This window comes from Sinocyclocheilus anshuiensis, unplaced genomic scaffold (assembly GCF_001515605.1).
Source record: "Sinocyclocheilus anshuiensis isolate Anshui unplaced genomic scaffold, SAMN03320099.WGS_v1.1 scaffold167, whole genome shotgun sequence".
Lineage (NCBI taxonomy): Eukaryota > Metazoa > Chordata > Actinopteri > Cypriniformes > Cyprinidae > Sinocyclocheilus > Sinocyclocheilus anshuiensis.
The window spans coordinates 395,055-411,419 of record NW_015552552.1 but is presented as its reverse complement, the minus strand read 5'-3'; the positions used below and the strand labels follow the sequence as shown (position 1 = coordinate 411,419).

General features: G+C 36.4%; 1 protein-coding gene across 1 annotated transcript in view; it reads left to right on the top strand.

Moving 5' to 3' along the window:
* The window catches only part of LOC107664427 (echinoderm microtubule-associated protein-like 5), a 102,195-nt gene that overhangs the window by 70,866 nt on the left and 14,964 nt on the right, over positions 1-16,365 (top strand). The window contains exons 22-29 of the mRNA XM_016454995.1: positions 1,968-2,120; positions 2,329-2,460; positions 5,529-5,605; positions 7,003-7,204; positions 7,342-7,468; positions 10,610-10,619; positions 14,387-14,516; positions 14,715-14,813. Of these exons, the coding sequence (XP_016310481.1) occupies positions 1,968-2,120; positions 2,329-2,460; positions 5,529-5,605; positions 7,003-7,204; positions 7,342-7,468; positions 10,610-10,619; positions 14,387-14,516; positions 14,715-14,813 (930 nt within the window). The remainder of the gene's footprint in view (positions 1-1,967; positions 2,121-2,328; positions 2,461-5,528; positions 5,606-7,002; positions 7,205-7,341; positions 7,469-10,609; positions 10,620-14,386; positions 14,517-14,714; positions 14,814-16,365) is intronic.

Sequence of the window (16,365 nt, the reverse complement as noted above, 5' to 3'; positions counted from 1 at the left end):
GTGTTAAGAAACATAAAAAGTGTACTTAATTGGCCTTTAATTCAATTATATTTTATCTCCATGTACAGTTGTATAAAACTATACTTTTAAGATTTGAGGTAGACAACAAATGCACATTAATTACAATTAAGAACACTTCTATTTCACAAGGATTTGAAGAGTAACTTAAATTTTTTTTTTTTTTTTGTAAATCAGTTTTTACATCAATGCATATCCCTAAACAGTCAATTTCAAGACCTCTACAAATGGTCTCCAACTTAATTGTACAGGGCTTCCTTAAAGGAATAGACCCCAAAAACTGTCATCATTTACTCACCCTCATGTCTTTCCAAACCTTCTTTCTTCTGTGGAGCATGTTTTGAGAAATGTGTATTTTCAGTTTATTTCCATACAGTAAATGTCAGTGGTAACCAAAAGTGTATTTTTTATAGTCTTCTTTTGTGTTCTGCAGAAGAAAGCATGTCAAAGTCATGTGATCTATTCCGTCCTTATAATATTACAACCTTACAGCAATTAAACCATGCTAAGGGTAACTACTATGATGTAACAAGGAGAAATAACTGTATGACCAGCTACAGTTCTTCACTAGCTTGTTTTTCAGTGACATAAATTCGAAGCACACATGCATTACTGTCTACAAAACACCCCTCTGTCTGATTATAAATATCCTTATCTATGTGCTCTTCTTGTGATTTGTATTCCAAGCTTAGCCTACACAATGCTTGACCTCGTTATGCTTCAGAAACACAATTTGCGCTGAAAAATATAACTTAAGTGAAGAACACTCATCATGCAAATTAGCCCTAAGAGCATATTGATTGCCTGAGGGCAGAATCTCTAAAGGGGATGGTTGTAGTTAATTTTTGTTGAGGAACGACTGCTGCTCAAGATACTCTGTAGACCAGTGATTTAATCAAATAATGCTTGATAGACCAGATCCTTCATCAACCCTAATTAAACTATATTATGATTATTATCCTTAGAGTACACTGGGTCTTTGTATATTTACTTGGATAGTGAACAATGAAAACTTATTTGACAGCGATTAGAGGATTGTGTAATGGGTTCAAGAGATTTCATCCAAAAATTGAAATTCTATCCACATGTTGTTTCAGACCGTTGAGATTTTTCCTAAGTTAGATAAAAGTACACCATTCGACATTTGTTCTTTGATCTTTTTGCGAAAAACAGACTGATATTTACTGAAAGCGTACCCTCCAGTATAGTCTTCATTTCTCATTTGCATTTATGCATATTCAAACATGCAAAGTGTGTTTTTTTCCAAAGTGTGGTTTGAAACCACATCAGAGTGTGTAATTGATGACAGAATTTCATGTTATGGCCAATATTACGTTTATGTTATGGCCGATATTAAAATCCTATACAATTTTTTCAAAATAAATGAAAAATAAAACACTAAAATCCATAATTGTAAATGCTACACATGAATTTAGGCATCTTATATAACTTTTATGTTGCATTTTTTGTTTTATTTTTGGTGTTGACAGTTGTTTGTTACCTTTGGGGCCAAAAACGCAAGGCCCCGACCCTTTTGTTTTTTTTTTTTAAGTTGAACTTATTTTAAATGCTGTGTTATTAGAACACCACGTCATGAACAAAATACTTCAAAAGACGCAAGATGCGAGCGCGAAAGTCAAACATGTCTTTTTAGCATGTTTACATAGAAAAACAATGGAAAAGTGTTCTGTGTGAACGCCACCTTATGCTTTTATTGTACAGAAGAGAGCAGCGTAAACATTCTGCTAAACTTCTCCTTTTACATTTCACAGAAGAACGAAAGTCATACAGGTTTGGAATAATGTGAAGAAATAATGGGTGGTATTTAAACTAACCCTTTGCTTACTACCTGGCCATTGTTCGACATTCATATGTGGCTATAAAGAGAATCAATCTGATTAGCTGTCATGCTTGATGTGACAGCATTTAACACTTATAACTTTGTGCAGGTGGGCGATGTTGCTGCTTCTCTCCAGATGGGAAAGCTCTGGCCGTGGGCCTCAATGATGGCAGCTTCCTCATCGTCAACGCAGACACTCTAGAAGACCTGGTGTCATTTCATCACCGCAAAGACATCATATCAGAAATCCGCTTCTCTCCTGGTTAGTTAACACACTAATATCAGTACAATGGAAATGCTTTGAGTACTGAGAAACAAGAATTATTTCATCTGATCTATTCGGTATGATGTACATTCACATATGCTAATGTAATGAACAAATACTTGCAGGAATATATTAACATGTTAATAAGAATGTGATAGCTGGGTCGTGGTAAGGCTCAAAACTGAAAAACTGATTTTTATTACAGTAACAGGCAAGTATTTGGCTGTGGCATCAGGTGACAGCTTTGTGGATATTTACAATGTGATGAACAGCAAGAGGGTTGGTGTGTGCAAAGGCTCCATGAACTACATCACCCATCTGGACTGGGACAAGAGAGGTGAGATGGATACGAGACACAAACTCTGGATTTCAGAGAGCAAAGGAGTCAAGGGAAGTTCACACTGACAGCATTTTGCAGCAACAAAGCAACCAGAAGTCATTCATCTTTAGTGCGAGTTGGGGATTTCAGGCAACATGAGTGATAGTGATGGATGCAATGTGTCTGATTTATATATAACTTTATACGCTTATGCAATGTGGAGACTAGTTGAAGTAAAGACATCTCTTGTGTGTTCTCGTTATCCATGTCCTGTTAATTACTGTGGTTTTGAGTAGGCAAGATGGAAAACGTGTCAGAAAATTATTGGATTTTTCAAGAGGGTTTGATTCATGCATTGATTTTCCATCATCTTGTTCGTGATATGTTGCATTGTATACTGCTGCAGTTTATATACAAATGATTTCCCCCCAAGAATGTAAATGTTTTAGTTGGAAGAAAACGCAGTTTCTAAATGTCAAAGAACACTTTTTTCAACTAGCAGTACATTCCATTTGCTGTGAGATGTTCTACAGAGCACAAAAGTGCTCTCGAAGTTGCCTTGAATCACACCAACTCCTTTTACTATGCTTTACAACATTTCTTTCAAAGCAAAAAAGTATTGTTTTACAACTCTTTAAAATCACTTTTACACTTGTTTTTTAAATGTTTCTAGTTAATTAAATATATACCTGTAGGTGCATCTCAAAAAATTTGAAACATTTCAAAAAGTGAAACTTTCATATATTCTAGATTCATTACAAAAGTTTCATTATTTCAAACGTTTTTTTTTTTTTTGTTTTTTTTTTAATTTTGATGATTAGAGCTTACATCTCATGAAAGTCAAAAATCAAAAAAATATCTCAAAATATTAGAATATTTACTTTTGAGTTTCATTAAATGACCATCCCTACAGTATAAATTCCAGGTATCTCTTGTTCTTTGAAACCACAATAATGGGGAAGACTGCTGACTTGACAATGGTCCAGAAGACAATCATTGACACCCTCCACAAATGGTGCTTTTCCACTGCGTGGTACGACTCGGCATGGCTCAGTACGGTACGACACGGCACGCTCGGCTCAGTTTGCGTTTCCACTGCAGTTCAGTACCGCTTTAGAGTGGGCGGGATTATTCACATGTCGTTATAGATGCGCCGCCTCTATTGCCGCGACTCCTGAAAAACGTTTTCATTCTGTGTCGCCCCATCAAGCTCTCTGGATCCGCTCCTCTGCTATCAACGTTGACTTGACAATGGTCCAGAAGACAATCATTGACACCCTCCACAAATGGTGCTTTTCCACTGCGTGGTACGACTCGGCATGGCTCAGTACGGTACGACACGGCACGCTCGGCTCAGTTTGCGTTTCCACTGCAGTTCAGTACCGCTTTAGAGTGGGCGTGATTATTCACATGTCGTTATAGATGCGCCGCCTCTATTGCCGCGACTCCTGAAAAACATTTTCATTCTGCATCGCCCCATCAAGCTCTCGCTGGATCCACTCGAGTGGACTGAAGCTGGAGTCAGTGCATCAAGAGTCTCCACGCTCAGACGTCTTCAGGAAAACTTCTGAAACAGAAACAACGTCAGAATCATCTTACCTGGGCTAAGGAGAAAAAGAACTGGACTGTTGCTCAGTGGTCCAAAGTCCTCTTTTCAGATAAAGGTAAATGTTGCACTTCATTTGGAAATCATGGTCTGGAGTCTGGAGGAAGAATGGAGAGGCACAGAATCCAAGCTGCTTTAAGTCCAGTGTGAAGTTTTTGGAAATCGAGGTCTGGAGTCTGGAGGAAGACTGGAGAGGCACAGAATCCAAGCTGCTTGAAGTCCAGTGTGAAGTTTCTGAAGTCAGTGATGATTTGGGGAGCCGTGACGTCTGCTGGTATTGGTCCATTGTGTTTTATCAAGTCCAAAGTCAATGCAGCCGTCTACTAGGAGATTTTGGAGCACTTTATGCTTCCATCTGCTGACAAGCTTTATGGAGATGCTGATTTCCTTTTCCAGCAGGACTTTAGCACCTGCCCACAGTGCCAAAACCACTTCCAAGTGGTTTGCTGACCATGATATTACTGTGCTTGATTGACCAGCCAACACGCCTGACCTGAACCCCATATGGAATCTATGGGATGTTTTCAAGAGAAAAATGAGAAACAGTCGATCCAACAATACAGATGAGCTGAAGGCTCAATAGTGCCTGTACTGAGGGCATAAGGGAACATACTTTAAAGAACGTGAACTTTTCTGTTTTGCTAATCCTTTTTTTTTTTTTTTGATTGATCTTAGGAAATATTCTAATATTTTGAGATAATAGATTTTTGACTTTCATGAGCTGTAAGCTCTAATCAAAATAAAAAATTTTTTTTTTGAAATGTTTTACTTTACTTGTAATGAATCTAGAACATATGAAAGTTTCACTTTTTGAAATAAGGTACCAAAAAAAAAAACTTTTTCACGATATTCAAATTTTTTGAGATGCACCAGGGCGACGCTAATCTGGACTCGGGATACTCGCCACAATATATATATATATATATATATATATATATGTATAATATTTTATAAAACTCTGTGAAATTACATTTTCTAACATTTTGGGAACAAAATTACCGACTTTCTTTTGATTAGGCTAATGCTATAGCTAACCTTTTATATATCCAAAATACTCCCCATTAAATATCATTTTCATACTGACAATAATCCAATTTCTTTGTTTTGTTTTTGGTTTTCTCACATATTATAAATGTCATATGTCATCTCAGGCTCTTCCTAACACTGTTGTCTCCTTGGTAAACTACACTGACTTTAGAAAAATCTTTATTAGCTGCACAGTTGTTCGTTGTGCTGGAAATTACACCACAACTGAGGGACATTTGTAATTTCTGAAAAATTGATGTAAGAAATTTTTAAACAATAAAAAATGAAATGGTTAATGTATGATTGAGTCTGATTGAAAGTCTAAGTTTAGGTCAAGGGCAATAAAATCTACTGTATGTATAGAAGTCCTTGAAAAGTTGCAAAAGAAAATAAAGAAGACATAGGAAAAAGTTTCATTACATCTCAGCATCTCTTTTCTGTTTTCTTGTATTAGGGAAGCTTTTGCAGGTCAACACATCGGCAAAGGAGCAGCTATTTTTTGAGGCCCCTCGTGGGAAGAAGCAGACCTTGGCCACAATTATTGGCACCCCTAGAAATTCTTATGAGTAAAATATATCTGATGTATATTCATATTTAAAAAATTTTAGCACACCAGGTTGACTAGGAGCATGAAATTGTCCAGACATGACTTCCTGTTCCACAGGATTATAAATATGAGGAATACAAAGGCCAAATTCCCTTAATCATCCATCACGGAGTAAAACCAAAGAATATAGTTCTGATGTGCAGAACAAGTTTGTTGAGCTTCACGAAATAGAAAGTGCTGTAAAGAAATAGCTAAAGCATTTAAAATCCCCATTTCCATTATCAGGGCAATAATTAAGAAGTTCCATTCAACTAGGAGAGATTTATTTTCACAGCCGCCTTTGCTCATATTTACCAAGGGTGCCAATAGTGGAGGGAACTGTATATTTAAAATTTTATATTTAGATTTTATTTATTGATTTCTTCAATCAAGATTAATTTGATTATTAGATTAGATTATTATGTATACTCTGTACAAAATGATACTTTGTACTTTATTTTTGATACTCTGAAAAATGATACTTTGGAAAAATATTTGTCACAGACAAATATATTAGTTTTTCTCAAATTATATTTATGGTGTGGGTCAAACCTCACATTTTTGACTTAATATTAGAAAGAAATTATATATATATTATTTATTTTTTCACTTAGTTTATAACTAACAACATTTTGTTAGTCAGTGTTTAATTTAGTTTGCTTACTGTAAATAAATCTTTATCCTGATGTCTTTTTAAAATATGCATTATATTTTATGTTATTTACTAAAAACTCTATACTAAAAATGAACAAAATCCACAAAATTTTCTGCAGTCATTAAAGCTTGCTAAAATGTGTTCTGCACATCAACACTGTTTTATTTAATTTTTATTTTTTTTTTGGCAAGCAGAGTACGGAGAACAGACAAGAAGTGAAGTGGAAGAAACAAAATTGTTTCTTTTAAATTTTTTTTTTTATGGGGAGAGTAAGTTGCTTTCAGAAAAACTAAACTAAATAGGTTTAAACCAGAAACGTCTCAGTTACTTGTGTAACCCTCGTTCCCTGAAGGAGGGAGGGGGCTCGTGAGGAGGCATAGCGTCCTTGAACCGGACCCTGCTGCCTACTGGCGAAGGGAGAGGGGGACGGCCGTGTGGACACTGGGTCTCGTGCACCGCCATCCTCGCCCCCTTTCGGGCGAGATCCCAATTCGTCAGTCACGACTGACGTAACGTCGAACGTGACTGACTGAAAGGGAACCATGATTTTTGGCTATACTCTATATAAAAATGCACTTATAAATGACATAGATGTTTAGCCTTTTTCGAGTGTAGGCGGCTCTAATTTCAGATATTTTCATTTATCATTTACCTTCATACATGTTAACATTCTCTTGATCTTAATAGGGAAAATATGCAAAGTTTAAGCGGTACATGGCCCACAGTACCCATGTGACTAATGTGCGCTGGTCGCATGATGACTCTTTGCTGGCATCAGTCGGTGGCTCCGACACCTGTCTGATGATCTGGAGCCATGAGACCGAGGGCCGCCGAGAGGCCAGACAGTGTGACAGTGAGGAGTCAGACATCGAGAGCGAAGATGATGGAGGTGAAAAAGATCAGTTATAAAGAACAGTTATTACTGTCATCTAGATTTAAAGAGGGTAGCCATCCATCATATGATAAAATGTTCATTTAAATGCGTATGTCATGATATAAAAGTGAGGTGTCTCTCCATCTGTGTAGGGTATGACAGCGATGTAACTCGGGAGAATGAGATCATCTATGTAATCAAGGCCTTATCCACAAACGTGCGACCCATGACGGGGGTCAAACCCCACTTACAACAGAAGGAGCCGTCGGTAGACGAAAGGTAAGTTAGGAATGACAGCCAATGTGGTGTCAATGTTCATAGCAACCCTGTGTACAGTTCTCAGATATATACGGTGACAGTAAGTAGGTTCAGAATTATGGAAAAACCTCGGCTGCAACATGGATTGCTTCGCTTTTTTCATGACCTAATCTTTCTTTGGCAGTTTAATGAATCTAACAGGGTTTAAATAAGTACAGTATTTATAGATATATTTGATATATTTTGAAGGATGTAATATATGTATTTACACCATATTAGTTATCGGCTGATGTTAGTGATTGAATTTATTGGTATCAGTCAATATTGGATATTTATGCTTTATTATACTTTTGATCATCTAGCACCCACTGAAAGTGTATCTTTAATAGCATTTATTAATGTAATAGCACTAATAAATTCTATTTAATAGTCATAACCAAATGTTAAAAGGAAATTCTATATTTCATACTTTCAGTTATTAGGTTGTGATAACATTTAAATTTAACTTTTGTTAAAAAAAAAAATTCTCATTTTATTTATAGTATTTTTTATTTTTATGTATTAGGTCACACATTAATTTATGGTCCAATTCTCGTTATTAACAAACCAGTAACTAAGACTTTTGCCTCAATAAACTCCTAATTTGCTGCTTATTAATAGTTAGTTAGGTAGTGAAGTTTTGATATTGGGTAGGGTTAGGGATGCTGGATATGGTTATGCAGAATATTTGCTTTATACGTACTAATAATCAGCCAATATGTTAATAATAGGCCTGCTAATAAACAACTAGTAAATAGTTAGAATTGGTCCCTATACTAAAGTGTTACCATGTATTATATATTTATTTTTTACATTTAGTACATACTTTTAATATTGGACATTTATCCGTTGCGTAAACTAGTTGTCTGCTTATCAGAACTTGGGTGAGTTTCCCAAAAGTTCAGTCGTTACCAATAGAGTTACATGCAGTGTTTTATGCCATTAATTAAATTAGCCTGCATTACCAGTAACATCTAAAGACTAATTATAATGAATAGATTTCAAGTAAATTAGATTTTGAAATGCAGTAACCCGGTCAGAGATGTAACATGAAGAACTGAATACTCTTAGTTATCCACTTTATTGCTTCTCTAAACACTTGTATTTCAAATTCACCACCACTCTACCACTAGTATACCATGCTGAATAAGCTCATGTTGGTGGCGCACTCTCTAAAGCCAAATGATTTACTGCTACTGTTGGAATACCAAACTCTCTTTCCAAAGCGGAATATCAAACTGTCTTTCACAGGAAGGTTCCTGATTAAATAAGTTTATCTCTCTTTTTTTAACCATAGAAAATAATTTTGAATTGCTTGTTGAATATTGCATTTACAATAAAGCACTTACAATGGAGGTCTATGGGCATAGGCATTTCCCTGTGATTAGAATACATTCTGTTTCAAAGGTAAAACCAGGTCCGTAGACATCTATGAAGTCACAGAGGTTCGGACCTCGTAAAATTTGTTCTCCAAATGACTAGTTTGCTGTGCAAAACTCCTCATAGGAGTGTCTGCAAGTTTAGACAGTTTGCAAGAATGTTCGTAGTATGAAAATGATCGCTGCGAGACGCTGGCGGAGTGAACGAGTCTTGAGAGAGGTGTGAGCGAGGACGCGGGCGGTGTTGCCAGATCTAGCTATTATAAGTGTTTTTGGAGTTGTCTTTTTCACTTAATTTGACACTTTAGAAAGTTAATCAAGTTGCCGTTTAGGGTCAGTGATATCTTTATCTTATCTTATTTCCAAGGATTTTAAATAATTTTGGTTTGTTTTTATTTATTTTTCGTTTTTTATTCGTTTTTATAGCAATATCTGGCAACACTGCATTGCCTACACTTAAACTGACAGTAATCAAAAAAGCCCAAGGTTATTGCTGACAGGATACCACATTTGGTAAGGCAAACGCAAAAAAATATCATGATATTATCTGTCAGAAACATTATCAGCGCTGCCAAAAACAGTAGCATTTAACACCAGTACACAGATCTGTAGAACAAGTAGGTTACAGAATGAAATGGAATAGCCAAGTCTATGCTATTTCATTCAGTAGCCTATAGTAGTTACATTTTCACAAAGTCATACTAAAAACATTAATAAAGAGCACTAGACAAAGTTATCATCAATGATTATTAATGAAAACTATAACAGTAATATGTATTGTTGCATGATTAATAAACAACTGATAAAATTATCCACCCCTAACCTAAAATACTAACAAATTTTGATGCAATAAATATGGTATCCCTCCAAAACAGAGAAAACATCTTTCACAAACATCTACATGTCTGTCCCTTTGTACGTATTTAGTGTAATAGTTTATAGCACAATTCTTAACCCCACCCCGGACCTCACTCATTTTCAAACCCTGGCTACGGTCATGGGTAAAACCACAAGATTCAAATATTAAATGTGCTAACATGAAAACTGTGACCTTACTTACCAAAAGTTCATCCACTGAACAGTATGGTAAACTTCCAGGGGGCCCCCAGTAAGTCTGAAAAATTTAAATTTTAATGATAAAAATTAGTATCATTATATTAACATCATCTTAATTAAAATGCAAAGGAAACACTACAAATAAAGATCTACAACATTAAACTTTATTTTTTAATTACAACAGAAGTTTGGATATTTTCTTGGACAAAGAGCGGTCTTAAAGTACAAAAAGTTTAAAAACCATTGATATAGACTGCTTTACAGTTCAAATAATGCTCAGTTGTATTACAATACATTCTTCACATGTATTTAGAACACATTCTGTTTCAAAGGTATAGCCACAAGATTTATACATTAAATGGGTTTTATTTACTCTCTTTAGTTATCTTGCCTATAGATTTCCATTGTAATTGCATTACTGCATATGCAATTTTAGATTTTTAGAACTCGGGGATAAATCAAAATTGAGATTACGTTGTATTAAAAAGTTTTATTAACAATTTGAACCAAAACAGGGCATTTTGAACATTAAGAGTTGAACAATAGTTAAAAACATTGAAAACAATGAGTGTGAATTCATGGAACACTTGGGCTCTGAGTGACATGCTACCCTCATGTCTGTCTTTTCCAATTTTCCTCACTCCTCTGTCTGTCTCTGCACTCCACTCCTCTCTCTCACCATGTGAAGGCAGGGCATAGTCAGGTAAGAAGACCAATGAAAGTGTCATTTCTCCTGCTCTTTGGATGTTTACTATACTGCACGGCAACAGCCATCAGATCCATAAACCCACCTTATCCCTGTACTGAACCGTAAAACAGCTTGTCGCAAAGTTTTGCTCTTATTTTAAGCTCAAGATGCTTTAAAAGCAAGTAATTTCAGTCTTAAATTAGAGTAGATGGCACTACATTGTATAACGTGCTTTGCTGGCAGATATTTTGTCATTGCTTTGAAGTGACTTTATTACTGCTCTCCACCGCTAATTATTTAAAGAGTAATGCTGCTTCTTTGGCTGCTGGGAACTTTGCTCATGCTTTGCTCCCTGCAACTCCCATCATTTACCCTCATGCTGTTCCAAACCTTACTTTCTTCCATTGAACACACTGAGAATTTTTAAATAATGTAGTTGGCCACTTAGGCTCCAGTATCCCTGTGACATTACTTAGGATAAGTGGTTTGGATAGATGGATAGATGGATGGTTTCTTCACTCTTTTTCATGCAGTGACAACAAATGTAGACTGAAGTTTTTAAGCTTCAGAAAATCATGCACTACATTGCAAAGTGTGAGGAACAAATCAAATTTAATGAGTTATTATTTATCATTTTCAACTGTTGTTGAAGGATCAGTCCGATTAATGTTTATTGAAATAGCCTGATTTACCGGTTTACATGCAAAACAATAACCTGGCAATGCAAGTAACTGTGACATAAACATCTATGTATTCTACTCTTGGTATTCCATTTTTTATGTGAGTTGTGATGTTCAATAAAGCATTAAAAATCCTTCATTCTCCTTTCACTCACTGTGGCTGGACGCGCTTAAATCTGGCGTAAAGGATGCAGCGTACATTCCTCATAGATGGACGCTGCTATGATTTAGGTCAAAAATGCATACAGTAAATAACTCAATACATATCAAGCGATCTGCAAGAAGAGACAAAGCAATAGTGATCACGCAATGTTACTCAATGTTACAGTTACTCATAAGGATCCAGTATAGTCGGCACAGCATCACAGCATTCACCTGCATTGAATTGTGCCTTGTTTGAAAATGAATCCACAGTGAAATGAAGTGAACGAAGGGCCAAGTTCTTACTGATGCAGTCTGGATCTTCATTAAAAATAAAGTTCATTCACTCTTTACTAACACTGGGATCAGATAGAAGGCAATGCAAACACTGTTTTCCCACAACTTGGCATTGCACAGCATCTTGTTGTCTTCAGAGCCATCTTTATCATTTGGTTTCTGCGTAGACCTGCGCATTTGCTTCTCTCATAAACACTACATGCGCGAATCGGTGGGTGGGGCTAAACAGGCAGGGATGTTGAAGCAGGCGTTGATCTTCTTCTGCGGATGCAGTGCTTATCCACACTATTACATCATAGAGTAGAACATACCAAAAGCTGTTGTTTTGGCAGACTGCCTTCAATATGAGCTGTTTTTAGACTAATGACAAAGTTTTGAGTTCTGAAACTTATGTGTTGTTTTTATAGTACAATGACCTCTTACATGTCAAAAGATCAAGGGAATTTTGGTTTCTCAGTTCATGACCCCTTTAAAGTAATTTGACAAAATGTGTCTACATTTTAAGTGTATTAAGAAACAGCAAATTTTTTCACAAGGGGTTACTTCTCTCAAGAACTCACATGAATGTGTCATGGAGAGTTAGATGAATAGCAACTTGACTATTTAGAAGACTTAGAATATAGCACATTATGACATTTTTATGGTTGCTTTTTGTGATTTTGAAGCCTGTCAGCCTAAGTCCTTCTTCACTTTCATTATATTGAAGAGAGTGGCTAAGATATTATTCAGAAATTCACCTTTTGTGTTATAAGGAAGAAAGGAAGTCATATAGGTTTGTGATGACATGGTGGTGAGTAAGAAGTTTGGGTGAACTACTTCTTTAAGTGTAAAGACAATTAATTGAGCTAGTTTTATACAGAACTGGGGTCTCATTTATAAAACTCTCCATAGATTTCATCCTGAAAGTGTATGTATGCATAAAAGCTAGATTTTGCGTACGTACAAAAGTTTTCAGATTTATAATACCATGCGTACGCCAGAAACGGCGCAAAAATCCCCTTATAAATCCCGGTCAGGGGAAGATTGTGCATAAGTGCATCTCCACCCTGTCTCCATTTAGGACTTTGAACATCTTTTAGCTCTAAATAAATAAATATATTTATTGCAGTGGAAATACAATTTTGTGATTCGGTGCATCACTGACAAAGTATTTTAAAAAGGAAACATGTAAATCTTACCGTTTTCTTCAAGTTGTATCCTTCAAATACAGTGGTAGGCTATTTTTCATAATGTTGTGGAGATGTCTTCACACGACATCAACACCTCTGTGCAGCTGCAGTTGTACAGTAAGCTATTATCATTAGACCTATTCAAACCAAATCCAACAGTATCTGCCATAATATCGAAGTAAGTGCGCAACATTGATTATTGTTCTCTCTAATATTTTCTCATAACATGAGATCAGCAGTTTAGTTTAAATAGGAATTATTGTGCACCTATAGCACTCCTCGCTGTCATTAAAACATAGCATACCACAGGAAAAGCGATCAAGCACATCCACTACAAATGTGTCTAAATCCATATAATTTTGGTTTAACTTCTGCGTAATGACTTTATGCAATTTCAGTGCTTATCTCCATTAATGACCCTCCCTTTCCCTTTCCCTTTTCCTTTTCCTGTTTTGTCCCGTCGCTATGCTATCCTATCTTTCTGTACATAGTACTGTATACTTTAAATTACTTAGTAGTGTTTTGGTTTTGTAGCTTGTAGTATGCTCTGTCCCCTCAGTGGATAGATGATCTTTCTTGCCTCTCTTGTTTGAACTGCAACACAGTTTCTGAGAGCCAGATACTCTGTGCTGTTGTCATGGATACGACCTCAGACACCCCTCTTTGACTCTCTCTGCAGGACCTGGTGCTTAAAAGGAAACATGTAAATCTTACCGTTTTCTTCAAGTTGTATCCTTCAAATACAGTGGTAGGCTATTTTTCATAATGTTGTGGAGATGTCTTCACACGACATCAACACCTCTGTGCAGCTGCAGTTGTACAGTAAGCTATTATCATTAGACCTATTCAAACCAAATCCAACAGTATCTGCCATAATATCGAAGTAAGTGCGCAACATTGATTATTGTTCTCTCTAATATTTTCTCATAACATGAGATCAGCAGTTTAGTTTAAATAGGAATTATTGTGCACCTATAGCACTCCTCGCTGTCATTAAAACATAGCATACCACAGGAAAAGCGATCAAGCACATCCACTACAAATGTGTCTAAATCCATATAATTTTGGTTTAACTTCTGCGTAATGACTTTATGCAATTTCAGTGCTTATCTCCATTAATGAGAGTGGAATATTTAATGTAAATGTGTATATCGATATGAAAACAGAGTTTAAAATTGTTGTTTGCTTCATTAATTTTCTCACTCCAGGAAAAAGAGTTTGTACGCATGGGTCAGAGATTACGTGCAGGTGCGCACATTTTCCTGTCAAGTTTGTTTTTATAAATCCCACCTTTTGCCATAGTACTGTATACTTTAAATTACTTAGTAGTGTTTTGGTTTTGTAGCTTGTAGTATGCTCTGTCCCCTCAGTGGATAGATGATCTTTCTTGCCTCTCTTGTTTGAACTGCAACACAGTTTCTGAGAGCCAGATACTCTGTGCTGTTGTCATGGATACGACCTCAGACACCCCTCTTTGACTCTCTCTGCAGGACCTGGTGCTTGAACTGGTGTTTGGTTACCGAGGCAACGACTGCCGTAACAATGTGCATTACCTTAATGAGGGGGCGGACATTATTTACCACACTGCCTCAGTAGGGGTCGTCCTAAACTTAACAACAGGTGGGGAGAAAACCCTTAGGTACCTGCCATATGTAATGCATGTTTAATGCATTTTAATGTGCCAGAGTGGGCGTAAGTAGCAAGTGTGGATTAGATATGGATTTTATTCATCGAGTTCCTTCAAACAGACATGAAGACGTGACAAAAATGTTGTGGAGAATCATTATTGTTTTTTTTTCTCTGTTTGTTTGCCTTTAGCCTGTCAGAGTTTCTATTTGGAACACAGTGATGACATTCTGTGCCTGACTATTAATCAGCACCCAAAGTTCCCCAACGTGGTGGCAACTGGCCAAGTAGGTATGTTTGTGAAAACATTCACCTTTTTCTTCTCACTTTGACTGCCCTGGTATTAACTTTGTCCCAGATGTTTCTCCTAAAATTCAACAAAAGAGACATACAGTTAGAGCTTAGAGAAGTTGGTCTTGGACAGTGTTGGGAAGGTTACTTTGGAAATGTAACAGTTTACAGATGACAAGTTACCCTATTTAAAATGTAATAAGTAGTGTAATTATTTCAATCACTTTATTAAAGTAATGTAACTGATTACATTTGATTACTTTTCTTCATTTAAATTTCATTTTTTTTTCTAAATTTTTCTAAACTTAATCATTTTCAAACATTTAAAGCAGGCAGAGTTAGCCTTACAGTAGAACTCAACAGTGATGTCAGACTTTCAGAATCCTTCATCACTTGAATTAAGATGCTTCTGCGTAATGACTTTATGCAATTTCAGTGCTTATCTCCATTAATGAGAGTGGAATATTTAATGTAAATGTGTATATCGATATGAAAACAGAGTTTAAAATTGTTGTTTGCTTCATTAATTTTCTCACTCCAGGAAAAAGAGTTTGTACGCATGGGTCAGAGATTACGTGCAGGTGCGCACATTTTCCTGTCAAGTTTGTTTTTATAAATCCCACCTTTTGCGTAGGAAGTGGCGTACGCCTCTTTCAGGGCAGGTTTTGTGCGTACGCAATGGTTATAAATGAGGCCCCTGGTCTCTTGCTTCACCAGCTCTTTGGGCCATTTTGTGCTGTCAAGTGAACATTATCATGGACAACATTTATACATTTTTATTGTATTTTTTGTTCTCAGTGTCCCAGTGTTGTGCTTCTTTGTTTTCTGGAGCACTTGAGGGAACTGCTCAACTGACACACTTCTAACATTTTTCTCTCTCTCTGTTAATGCTGCTTTTAAAGGGGCTCAAGGTAAGACTAGACCGATCACTTACATCTCTTTCTACCTGATATGTTTAAAGTTTTACATAAACTTAATTTGCAGAATTTTACAAAGGTTTTAGCCAAACATTTACTGTACACCACAAACTTTCACATATTGAACTGACTCAGTAACTTTGTATTTGTATTTGGTTACATGTTACAGTTAAAACCTGAAGTGAAACCGAATCATGCCAGATGTCTGGTGTCCTTTTCATCTGGTCACTGTCTGACCTTATTACTGCTCTAAGACTGATTAAGTGGCTGTGTTTTTTGTCTTTGGGCAGACCCCCAGTGAGCAGGGCACCACCAATGCCAGAGAAACTACAGACCAACAATGTCGGCAAGAAAAAGAGGCCCATTGAGGTGAGTGATGGGCAGATCAGAACAAATATTATTCATTTATTTTTTGTGGGATTTCCTTTCCTTTCCTTTCCTTTCCTTTCCTTTCCTTTCCTTTCCTTTCCTTTCCTTTCCTTTCCTTTCCTTTCCTTTCCTTTCCTTTCCTTTCCTTTCCTTTCCTTTCCTTTCCTTTCCTTTCCTTTCCTTTCCTTTCCTTTCCTTTCCTTTCCTTTCCTTTCCTTTCCTTTCCTTTCCTTTCCTTTCCTTTCCTTTCCTTTCCTTTCCTTTCC